Below are 12377 nucleotides of genomic sequence, written 5' to 3'. Positions count from 1 at the left end.
CAGAGTCAGCCTTTCTGGCTCCTTCTACTGATCTGTAAAGTGGGCACAAGGCTCCCCCCGCACAGAGAGTCCACCAGGACCCAGGGAGTCAGCAGCGAGCAGAATGTCTGAACAGTGCGGGTCGCAGAGCCCGCCCTCAGCAAGCAGGGACGATGACGAATTCACGTTGTCTGTGAAGAGCTCTCAGCGCGGGACTGACGGCTGGGGGTGCTCAAGACGGGCCCGGGGGGGATGTTGTGATTCTCCACGGCTTGTCCCAGAGGCTGAGGGTCTGAAAAGCTGTTTGATGTCGTACAGATGAGGGGACAGTGGGGGCCGTAAAGTATTGTCACGTAACAGAGGCTGAGTGGTCCTGGAACAGGTTGGGACCAATTTATTTACTCAGTTTCCCCTGATCTACCAGTGTGTGTCTCACGGGGAGCTTGTGCACAAGGATTTAGCACAGAAAGAACTGCTGGACCCATCGAGTCCCTGCTCAGAGCCATCGGAGGTGGAAGAGGCAGGACCAGAGCTGCGGGCGTCATGCTCCCGAGACAGGTGTCCCCGGGGCGGGATTCTCCTGCTTCTTCCCATTAAATCGTGGTCATGGTCTGGCCTGGACTGTGGACCTCACTGTACAGCAATGAGAGAGTTCTCCTCTTCTAGATGTGTTTCTCCCCTACCCTGGAATGCAGACAGAGGGTTCCAGGAAGAGCTGAGGGATGCAGAGGACCCAGAGGGACCCCCACAGACCTAGGGCTGCTGACATGACCACCCCCAGTGCCCAGCACTGCATGGACCCCAGGAGAGTGTCCTTAGTTAATACTGTGTTGTCTGGAAAGGGTTACAGAGGCATGGAGACAAAAGCCTGCAGATGACTGGGATCGACAGGCACACATCCAGGCACAGAGGGACTTGGGAGAACCCTGGATGCCTCCTCCCCCAGCCTCACCTTGTCCTTGTGGTGTCCAGACTCCTGCTGGCTCAGCTCTGCATAGTGGATGCCACCATCCGGGTTCCTGGGCTCCTCCTGTGATCCTGTCCCTGAGTCACACACAGATGGAGCTTGAGTCTCAGCCTGGAAGCCTGTACCCTCCTCCTCCATGACCCCATGGCCACGGCCACACCTGCCAGCCTCCTGCAGGGTTATTCCCTGAGCAGTAAAATGCAGGACAAAGGGAGCCCAAGGTCCAGTGAGGGAGGGAGGTGTCTGGACATGGGAAGGAGAAGTGTAACCTGCCTCTCACAGGCTCCTTCTTCTTCATCCCACGTCTCTTCCAAAGGTACAGTCCAGGTCCGAAGATCAGCGGCAGGACCACAACAGGCACCAGGATGTTTTGCAAGTGGGCAGCACTGGTCTGTCCTTGCGGATGTGTTTCCATCGCAGAGAGAGAGTGAAGAAGGTTAAGGCAACAGGGAACTGAGGACACCCATTGCCAGGCACATGGAGACTCTGAAGGGACCTGGTCAGAAGCTCTAGAGGGAGCAGCACGGCAGGGGCTCTCACTCAGCCAGTTCCCGAGCTCCTGCTTGGGGCCAGGGTGTTGAGAGGAGCAGGACATGGTGCCTGCCCTTGAGGAGCTCCTCAGCAGGGGGAGGGCTGAGCACATGCCAGAGGCAGCCAGTCAGAGCCATCCCAGGACCCTAGAGCTACAGCTTGTACCGAGGTCATCAGGGAGGGCCTCCTGGAGGAGGTGATGAGCAAGGGAGGAGTAGGAGATTTCCCAATATTCAGGGTGGGTGTGGCATCCCAGGAAGGAGAGCCTTGACCAGGAATGGCTGTGACAAGTCCCCAGCCCTGGGAGCTGCTGGCACCCACTGGGACAGGCCAGAGAGGGACCATGTAGGGACAGCCGGGTGGGAGGATGAGAGGGAGGCAGGAGCCTCTTTCCAGAGGGCCTAGTGGGTCCCTGAGCCATGAGCTTCCTCTGGGATGAGGGATACTGAGAGAGTAGGTCCTCCAGCAGCTGGTGGAGGAGGGATGGAGGGAGAGGGGGCTCCCGGGGAACATTCATTCATTCAGGAACTTACTGACTGTGAGCAAACAGCCTGAGGCCGAGGCTGGGGCAGGCATTCAAAGGAGCAGCAGACATGGCCTCTGCCCTCTAGGGTTACAGGCTGCAGAGGACACTAATCCTGGACCAGAGTATCAGCTCCCAGTGTGGGGCCACTGACTATTCCTTAGAGGAGACAAGGTGTGAGGGCAGGACAGCAGCAGCTCCTGCAGGGCCCTGAGCCATTGAGGCTGAGGAGCCCCTGTGCAAAGTCTCTTCATGCTGGGACTGCCCCCAGCACGTGGCCCTGTGGGACTGCCCGGGTCACAGGCCCCCAGAGCCAGCTGCAGGGAGGGGTTCCTGGATGGGAATCAGTGGGGAGTGGAGGACCCCTGACTTGGAAGGGCTGAGGGCAGAGGGAGGGGCCTGAGCAGAGGCTGGCAGTGGAGGAGAGCGGGACACACCGGGAACGCAGGCAGGCAGGTGGGTGTGACGTGTGTCTGTGAGACCAGAAAGGGGCAGAGGAGCCCCGAGCCCTGATTCCTGCAGGAGTCGCCGGCCCAGACCCCTCCGATGAGCAGCACGGGAATGACACTGAAGGGCAGAAGCAGGTTGGATGTGCCTGCCAGAGTCCTAAACGGAGTGACCAAGTGGCAAGGGGTGACATAAACATGGGGGACAGAAGCCGAGAACCCTCGCCCTCAGCTCCGTAAGCTCTGGGAGAGTCCCTCTCCTTTGGCAGGTGCACTTACTGTGGACACAGACGTCCCCAAGGTCCAGGGTGGCAGTTTTCTGGTCCACCTGATTGGTGACCACACAGGTAATGTTGGGGCTGGGCTGGCTCAGGGGCAGGTTCACAGCCAGAGTCCAGAGGTTGGGGGCTGGTCCTGAGGCCTGTCTCTGCTCCAGCTCCCTGGGGAGGCTCTCATTCTCCCAGGACACCGTTAGGTTCTCCCTGGTTCCTGTGGTGTTACACTCCATGGTGATGTTGCACCAGCCTGGTGTGAGGGACAGAACCGTGGCCCAGATCTGGGGAAGGGGCGCAGGCTCTGGTGAGGGAGGGATGAGAGGACAGAACCTCACGTGAGTGGAGAACATCACAGCTCCTGCTTTCTCCTGCAGATTCTCCCCGAAGCTCTGGCTTCGTCCCCCTAAGGACAGGGATTGCATTTTACAGATGACAGAGAATTGACCCAAATATACAGAGGGGCTAAAAAGGAAGGGAGCCACTGAGTTCAGCTCTATGTGATTTCACTAGACTGAGCACATCTTACTAATCTTTCATGAGAAAATAGTTGTTGGAGGTTCCCCCAATAATCCATGAATTCTGAGAGAGTGGGGTGTCCCCTAGAAGAAGGAGAAGTCGGGAACAGGATTTGTCCTTCTCCGGGTCCTGGTCTTGATTTTTCTGCTCAGAGGGTTCCCGGGACTGCACAGTCCGTGGTATAGACGGCCACTGGCCAGCTCTGGAAGCCCGGAGATCAGACTCAGTCTCCACCAGGAGAGACCGCAGTGGGAGTCACTCGGAATGGCCTCCTGCAGTGTGGCTGGACGAGGCACTGAGCTTGGGGTCCTCCCAGGAAAATGTGGGACAGACTGAGAGTCAGTCTTAGGAATCTCCGGGTCCTGTGGCTCCGAAGGCCACTCTCTCTGGAGCAGGATGACTCCCTGGGCAGGGGGGAGGGGTGCAGGGAGAGTGAGCTGCTCCCTGAGGGTCTGAGGAAGGGCTACCCTGTGAATTCTCCTCCATCCATGGAGGTTCAGAGCTGGACCGTGGAGTCTGTGAGTGAGCTGACTCAGGTTGGGCTGAGAACAATGAGGGGACGGGGTGGGGAGAACAACACGCAGGATTCCGGATCCTGATAGGTGACAAGTGTCCCCCAACCATGGCCACGTGCTGACCCTTAGAGCCTGAGGATGTCTTAGGTTCCATGGCAAAGGGGAACTGAGTCTGAAAACAAGCTGACTGTAAACTAGAGATGGTCTGAATTCCCTGGACAAGCCCCATGTGATCACAGGGTCCTCACAAGTGGGAGGAGGCAGGAGAGGAGGTGGGAGGGACATGGTGTCAGGGACTCATCCCACCTGTGCCACCTGTGATGGGGGAGGAAGGGGCCAGAAGCCAGGGGATACTGGTGCCACTACCCCAGAACCTCCAGAGAGGAGCACAGCCCTGCTGACACCTGGACCTAATGGCAGAGGCTCTGGGGTCTGAATCCTGCCCTATAGCCCAGGAGGACCCCAGGGGGTGGTGTGGTCAGCCACCGAGGTGCTGTCTCCTGTTACAGCAGCACAAGACAGTAAGAGTCTCACTAAGGACCCTGAGTCCTATGGGGACAATGAGTGTTACGGCAAAATCCCCATTTACCCCCTATTCTGTGTTCCCTCCTGAAGCACAGATGTGATTTATCCCCGGTGTGAGTCTCAGCTCTGCCTGCATTTGTGGTGACCTCACAGCATCGAATTCCTGGGGAGAAGATCGAGTCCGAATCCTGCAAGTGGGGCGCACGGACACTCCCGGGGACAGAGGAAGGGGGTCAGTTCTGGGACTGGGGGAGGGGTCGCCACGTACCGTAGACCATTAGGTGGAAATCCTGGTAATATTGTCTTCCTCTCGTATAGGACTCTCGAGCCCGGTACAGCCCACTGTCCTCAAAGGTCAGATTGTCAATCCTCAGGGTCATTGGGTTGAGCACATGGACCCTCTTCTCGAACTTGTCCTGGAAGTTGACCCATCGTGGAACATCTCCCCTGGGACTAACTTGGAGTATGGGTGTGTACAGTTTTTGATTTATAATGCCCCAAGTAATATTCTCCAGCTCGACTTCAGGAGGTAATTCTGGTTTTCTGATCATGTGAAACAACACAGAAGCTCCTTGAATCCCCTTCAGAGTAACAGGGATTCCAGAATCCTCCACTGCAGACCCATGGGCTCCAGGACTCCGGGTCACAGCGCTGCAGACACCTAGGGCATAGGACACGGAAAACATGGGCGGTTTTCATTAGGAACAAAGGAGGAAACCCTAGAACCCATCTTCCTGAAATCCATCCCATGTGCCCCCTTGAGTCTGGGAAGGCAGGAGGGTGCCATGAGTTCGAGGCGAGGCTGGAATCCCTCCTGGTCCCAGGGGAGCGTCCCCTTGAACAGGTCATGGGAACTCGCTCACCTGCAGTGTCCTGACCCCTGACAGCGAGAGGATGAATGTCAGGAGATCTCGGATCCAAGGCAAGAGAACATTTTGGGGCCACACCGAGAGCATTTCTGCAGGAGGCAGGTTCTTGCCGGGCTACAGAGACCCTTCATGCCCACAGACTGTGCGAGCTCTGCCCCTGGAGGGGGATCACTCCCCAGGACTCGCCTCTAAGGAGCAGAGCGCCACTAACACGACGGACGGCCCTCAAGGACAGCACGTTTGACAGGAGTGTGACCGCGTCTTGCTGTGACCCTGTCTCCTGCTCGCTGTGACGAAGTCTGCCGCCGTGTTGTGGGCAGCCCCTGTGTAGAGACCCTCATGGGGAGGGACGGAGGGCAGCCTCTGGCCACCAGTCTGCAGGGTCTACCCTCATGGAAGTGCATCATTTAACAGCTGCTCACGGCCCAAACGGGGCTCTTGCTCCCTCCTCGTGGGACAGTTCTACTGATGTTGTTCCTGCAAACACCTGCAGCTTGGGGTGGATTCTCTGCACACAGGGACTGAGGTACGTCAGCTGGGGGGGCATATCCGCGGCTGTGGGTGTGTGGACTCACACCCAGGACATACGTGTCACACGTGAGTGTGTGCCTGCCCAGTGTGCATGTATGTGCTTCACACGCGGGTGTGTAGACACTGAGATAACCCACTGGGACGTCTAATCGGCCAAAGGCAGCTCCATCTCAGCTTCTGACAGACCCTGCTCATCGCCCCCCTGAGAGCGACCCCAGCAGCTGTCCCCCCAATAATGCTTCGGTTTCCCACCAACACCGGTGACCGAACTTTCTTTCTTTTTAAAGATTTTTTTCATTTATTTGACAGACAGAGATCACAAGTAGGCAGAGAAGCAGGCAGAGAGAGAGGGAGGAAACAGGTTACCTGCCGAGCAGGGAGCCCGATGTGGGGTTCGATCCCAGGACCCCGAAATCACGACCCGAGCCGAAGGCAGAGGCCCCAACCCACTGAGCCACCCATGTGCCCCCCGAATTTTCTGATCTTTGCTAAATTGGTAAGAGAAAATGCTGTGACCTCATATTCTCACGAGCATTTCTCCTGTACATGAACCCGGTCACCACGTCCCACGGCTGTTGATGTCCTCTGGCCGCTGTGAGCCGTCTGCTCCTGTCCTCGGCCCGTGCCTGCGTTTCTCTTTTTAGCACCTCAGAGCTAGTTCTATTGATAAGATTAGCCTGTTTCCTAGCAAAATAATATAAATAGTTTCGGGTTTGCATCTCAGCATTGTCTCGGACTAATGGCCCTGCTATTGTCCTCACAGTTACACGTAAGGATCCTGTAAGGCTTCCCGGATTATCCCTCACATAAAAAGATCAGCTCCCCCACATCAAAGTGTGCTCCTAATTCTCTCTTCTTTCCTTCTGGAACCTCCTTACTTCAGTGTTCCGCTGTGAGTCTGACGCACAGGGACCGTGCTTGGGTGTCAGACTGGGAGGTCTGTGCAGCAGGCGGTCGGCAGCCTGGAGGGGAGGGTCTGGGAGGCCTGAGACCAGGTCCTCTGTCCCCTTGAGCGAGTGGATGGGAGCAGCCACGTGGCCCGCGTGCTTTCGGCCTTCCCTCTGGGATGGGGATGTACTAGCCGTCTGCCCCCAGAATGAGCGCTAGGATGTCAGGAGAGGAAGGCGTTCCCATCCGTGTGAGCTGCTCTCACCACCACGATGGTCCTTGACAAGTGCTCCGGGATCAGCTTGGCCTTCCCAGGCTCAGGATGGAGCCCATGTCTCTCCCCCAGCTGCCCCTCTGGGCTCCTCCTGGGATGAGGGATGGGCCCTGGGACACAGACGCCCAGGGTGCGATCCCATCAGCGGTCACGGGGAGCCGAAGTCCTGCCGGGGTCTTTCTGACCCAGAGGACACTCCTGGCTGTGTCCACAGCAGCTGGCTTCCATGGCCCCTGTCCCCTCCCTGTCCCCAGGTGGCTGAGCCCCCCGAGCTGCTGGGCAGAGTGGTGGAGACAGAGGGAGGACCGGTACTCCTTCTCCCACGTGCGGGTGACAACAATGTCTATCGTGCCTGCGCTCGGTGTGCGCCTGTCCCCTCTCCTCAGCGGGTCTTCTCGTGACTGGACAGTACTCTGGGCTCATTCAACGTGATCCTATGGATTCTGGGCTGGTTCAAGCACAAGTTCAGGGGACGCGTCCTCCCGAAAGTCAGCACCGTGAAGGACGTGCGTCCTCTCTCTGTTGGCCACAAACACGATGAACCCGCGCACACACAGGACATCTGTGTCGATCCGTTGCGCTTCCTGGTGGCCTGGAGAGGGCTGGACTTTGACTCTTCCTGGGATGGGATTTCCTCCTGAATTCATGAAGAACAACAGTGTCCCGTCACACCCATGTCCCCACCCAGCCTTCAGTCGGGGCACATCTCGTGTGCAAAATACACAGAGTGTGGTGCACACAGGACGCCAACCACAGTCAGAGAAGCCGCCCTTGTTCCAACAGGGGGACGGTGCCCGGGGCTCCCTGAGGGACAGCAGATCCATCCGCAGGGTGGCACCTGTCCACGGGCTGCTCCCCAGGAATTCTGAGCCCACACTGTCGCTCTTAGTGACCCCTGTGTGTGTCAGAGGGGTCCGGCCCAGGGGATAGGGACATGGATGCTGGCGTTTCTGCCGACCATGGGCAGCAGCCGCGCCGCTCCAGCCAGGCTGTTCCTGAGGGGCTGCTCGACGGCACCCCCCCACCGCCCCCGCGGCATCTGGCTGTCCTGAGTGGGCCCTGCACACCGGGGTCCACACACCGGGGCGGGAGCTCGGCAGACCCCACTCAGGAGCAGAGACAGAGACAGCAGATGGTCCGAGGACTGCAGGGAGCCTTGAAAATGCATCCTTTCCTTCTTGGAGGGCGGAGGAAGTGACCACTGGTAGTCCTGGGCTCTGGGTGCTGAAGGGGCCCCAAGCAGACTCCCCGGCTGTCTGTCCCCATCAGGATGCAGGACGAGGACAAGACAAGAGGGAGACACCGAGTAGAGGCCTCAGAGAAGCTACAGGACAGTCCCATCCGGGAGAGACCCCCAGTCCCAGGATGTCACAGCTGGAGGGTCTTTGAGGGGATCTTTCACAGAGGAGGGGTTCCCTTGGGTGGGTGGACTGGTCTAGGTTATCCAGGGCAGAACCAGACCTTGAGGTGGCTTCCATCTCTCCCAGCCCAGTGCTTCCCCTGCAGGGAGATGACCTGCACCCTCCCCATCCCTGCTCTTTCCTGCCTTCCCCCTCCACTGCCCTACGTTCCTCCCTCCCAACTCTGCTGTCTGGTCACCAGGTCTGAGCAGAACTGGGGTCACATGCCTCAACTATTGTCCCGGGAGAAGGGACTCAAGTACTCGGCAGGGTTTGGCAGGGCGGGGATGCGGGGCTACCTGAGGGTTAACCGGCCCCTACTGGAAAGGGGGGAACCCGGGACAGAGGAGGCTCAGCCCTCAGGCTGCGGGGGAGGAGCGGCCCCGAAGCTGGAAGCCCACTCAGGACGGGAGGAAGACACGACAGTGCTCAGATCTGCAGAAGGTGCTGACCCCAAAGAGGGACAGAAGGTCAGGGGCGGGTGCTGTGAGCAAGAGAGCCCGAGTTTATTTAAATTAGATGAAATGTGACTTTCAACCATTAACATAGAATTTTGTCCGTTTCCCTCTCATCCTTCCTTTCATTCTTACAAAATCTTCTAACCCTGATATTTATGGAAGAGAATTCTGTAATTTCCCATTATATCTCTAGTTAAACCGATTGAAAAGAAGAGAAAGCCTACATTTACCAACAGGAAGTGATTTTGTTCAAAAAAGGGTCTCAATGATTTGCAAAGCTCATTTTCTAATGAGTAATCCTCCTGTTTACAAATGTCCAGTGTTTCCAGAATTTCCCTAGAATCGCTGCAGGAACAGAGGGGCCGGTGTGTTTGCAGCAAACAGTACAGACAACAACAGCTTCCCAAGCTGTCCCGGAACTCACAGTTCGGAGATCTTACTGTTTTCTCCTTTGTTCTTATTTCATTTGTTACACATAAGCAAATGGACTCCGATGAAGTTAAGAACCAGAAAATGGGGCTCTTGTTAAAACAGTCTTTCAGTTCTCTTTTGGGGCCCCCTCTGTTGCCCCCCAAGTACCCCCACCCAGAGCCCAGGTCAGCAGTCTCCCGTTCCCGGCTCACCCTTACACAGGGCAGGTGGGCGCAGACCCTTGAATTCTGGGGGCTCTTACCTTCCCTTGCAAACAGAATGTCACTGGATTCGGGGCCTCATCTTGCCCAAGGAGCCAGACTAGCGCGGCCCCTCCAGCTCAGACGGGGGCTCTGGGTCGGCCCCTCCTGCACACGGCAGCTGTAGAGGCTGCCGGTCCCCGTGCACGGCAGGGGGGATGTCCGTCCCCACCCCGGGTCCCCGTAGCCGCTCCTGTGTCTCCTCCATCCCTCACCACAGGAGGCTCCCGGGTCTCCTGGCCTCACCCCCGGGAGGGAGAGGGGATTCCCTTCCAGGCAGCCGGGTCGGGGTTCCCAGCCTGGCCTCAGCCCAAAGCTCCCTTTGTTCCCTCTGTCCACCCCGGGGCTCTAACCCAGCGCACCGCGTGTGCTCCGTCGTCACGGGGCTGCTCCGTCTGGCTCTTCAGCACAGACCTCAGCCAGCCCGGGAGCTCCTGCCTCCCTGCCCACCCGGCCGCCTCCCTCCCAGGGGGCCCGGGCCACTCACTGAGAAGGAGGCTGGTGAATCGCAGGAGCCAGGAGGCCCCGCACAGGTGGGGGTCTTCTGAGCAGGTGCCCATGGCCGGCTGCCTCCCTAGGCTTTTGAGGAACAGCTTCGCTGAGAAGAGCAGGGCGGGGCTGACTGTTAGTTCCTGGGGCACAGCTGGCCAGTCTTGATTAAACCATTCCCATCTCTCATGTTAGCTCAGCGCCTGCGGGGGGGCCGCAGGAGACAACTGTAGAGTAACTGTAGAGTAAGTTCCCCCTAGATGGGGGAACAGCCCCCATCTAGGAGGCCTGGTGCCGGAGAGACTCCGTCCCTGTGCTCACAACCAGCCTGGTGGTCTCCTGTCCCCAGCCTGCACCCCTAGAACCCCTCACCTCTGTCCCTGGGCTCCCACTCGGCCCGGGCCACCCTGCTCACCAGTGTGTCGATGACCAGGCACAGAGTCCCCTCCTAGAGCCAAGGACACGGGGCCTCTAGTGCTTTGGGCCTGTCTTCTGTCTTTACACCATCTCACGAGTCACATTTCCTTTCTGATTTTCTAGGAACCTCACTGTGTCACAATGAGAAGCTAGGAGCCCGAGAACAAAGTACTCCTGGGAAGTGTCACCCCCACACCCCAGGGCACACATGGGCATGTCCCCAGTGCTGGTCATCAGAGCTCTGTCTGCGGCCTAGGACCAGCCCTGCCACCACACACAGGACCAAGCCCACCCCCACAGGAGCGGCCCCACAGCCCCCCTTCCCTGTGAGGCTCTGCCAGGCCTGGGCCCGCACTCACACACAGGCAGGGCTGGAGAGGGACACGCGCCTCTGGCCGCAGGCTCAGCGGCCTCAGACTCCCAGCCATGTAAAGAGGGTCAGGCCAGGCCTCCTCTTCCCAGGTGGGTTCCCATAATGTCTAGAACCGTGGCCTCCCATGGACCCTAGGGTAGCAGCTTCATCACTAATTCCACACCTGCCTGCTGACCCCTCCAGAGGCAACTCATGGGGCCCCAGCAGCCTCTCCTGTCCCACCCCACACTGGGTCCTGCCCTCCCCCTGCTGATGGGTCTGGGGTCCTGTGCTCAGCCGAGGCAGGTGGTCCCGGTGTCAGGCTGGTGCAGGTGCAGTGTGGGCAGCTGAGAGGGGATGCTGTTGCCTCCCTCTGTCGCAACCTTCCCCTTGAGGACAGTGGGGGTTCACATACGTGCCAGATAAGACCAGCAGCTTTCCACTAAACTGGGCGTGGCAGCCATCTGTGCTGTCCCATCAAAAGTGTTTACTGAGCGCACATGTTCCTCAGATGACCCCAGTGACCATATGCTGTCATCCCTGAGCCTGCGGTGGTTTCCCAGGCAACTGACCCGCTCAACACCTGCTCTGGAGCAGACACTCCACCCAAGGGTCCCACCCAGCTTCTGGGGAAGGCAGGGAGCTGCTCTCTGTGGGTTCTCCTGGGGCCCTGAGCAGTCAGGTACGCTGTCACCAGGTAAGGGCACAGTTTATCCTGTCCTGGGTGGTGCCCCACATCTTTAGGACCAGGCACAGCCCAATAGGAGTTGGGCCCAAACACACAACCCTATCAGCATCTTGCTGTCCAGCGGAAACACAGGCAGACACATTGTACGGCTCAGATTCAGGTGTCTGCTCTGAGACAAGAAGACAGTGAGCACAAGCACTCGAACCTGACCTGCATCTGTGCTCCCTTCAAGGCCTGCAGCCCTAGAAGACATGAACAGACATTTCTGCAAAGAAGACACCCTAATGGCCTACAGACACATGAAAAAGTGCTCAGGATCACTTGGCATCAGGGAAATACAAATCAAAACCACAATGAGATCCACTTCACACCAGTCAGAACGGCTAAAATTAACAAGTCAGGAAATGACAGATGTTGGCGAGGATGCGGTGAAAGGGGAGCCTCCTGCACTGTTGGTGGGAATGCACCTGGCGCAGCCACTCTGGAAAACAGCATGGAGGTTCCTCAAAAAGTTGAAAATAGAGCCACCCTGCAACCCAGCAATCGCACTACTGGGTATTTATCCTGAAGATACAAACGTAGTGATCCGAAGGGGCACGTGCACCCGAATGTTTATAGCAGCAATGTCCACAATAGCCAAACTATGGAAAGAACCTAGATGTCCATCAACAGATGAATGGATAAAGAAGATGTGGTGTATGTATACAATGGAATACTATGCAGCCATCAAAAGAAATGAAATCTTGCCATTTGCGACTATGTGGATGGAACTAGAGGGTATTATGCTGAATGAAATAAGTCAATCAGAGAAAGACAATTATATGATCTCACTGATATGTAGAATTTGAGAAATAACTCAGAGGATCACAGGGGAAGAGAGGGAAAAATGAAACAAGACAAAACCAGAAAGGGAGACAAACCATAAGACTCTTAATATCAGGAAACAAACTTAGGGTTGCTGGAGGGGAGGGGCGTTAGGAGAGGGTGGCTGGGTGATGGATATTGGGGAGGGTGTGTGCTATGGTGAGTGCTATGAATTGTGTAAGACTGATGATTCACAGAC

The 12377-nt window shown here is 57.4% G+C and overlaps 1 protein-coding gene across 1 annotated transcript in view; it reads right to left on the bottom strand.

Moving 5' to 3' along the window:
* LOC111138819 overlaps positions 1–9928 on the bottom strand; it is a 21590-nt gene extending 11662 nt beyond the window's left edge. The window contains 7 exon segments of the mRNA XM_022490722.1: positions 614–663; positions 932–994; positions 996–1023; positions 1216–1357; positions 2726–3022; positions 4546–4938; positions 9856–9928. Coding sequence (XP_022346430.1) covers positions 614–663; positions 932–994; positions 996–1023; positions 1216–1357; positions 2726–3022; positions 4546–4938; positions 9856–9928 — 1046 coding nt within the window.
* Between the last annotated feature and the right edge of the window lie 2449 nt (positions 9929–12377).

The sequence above is a fragment of the Enhydra lutris genome, unplaced genomic scaffold (genome assembly GCF_002288905.1).
Source record: "Enhydra lutris kenyoni isolate GAN:26980312 unplaced genomic scaffold, ASM228890v2 scaffoldscaffold94, whole genome shotgun sequence".
Taxonomy (NCBI): Eukaryota; Metazoa; Chordata; class Mammalia; order Carnivora; family Mustelidae; genus Enhydra; species Enhydra lutris.
Note: the sequence above shows the minus strand (reverse complement) of the source record. Positions and strands in the feature narration are given on the sequence as shown.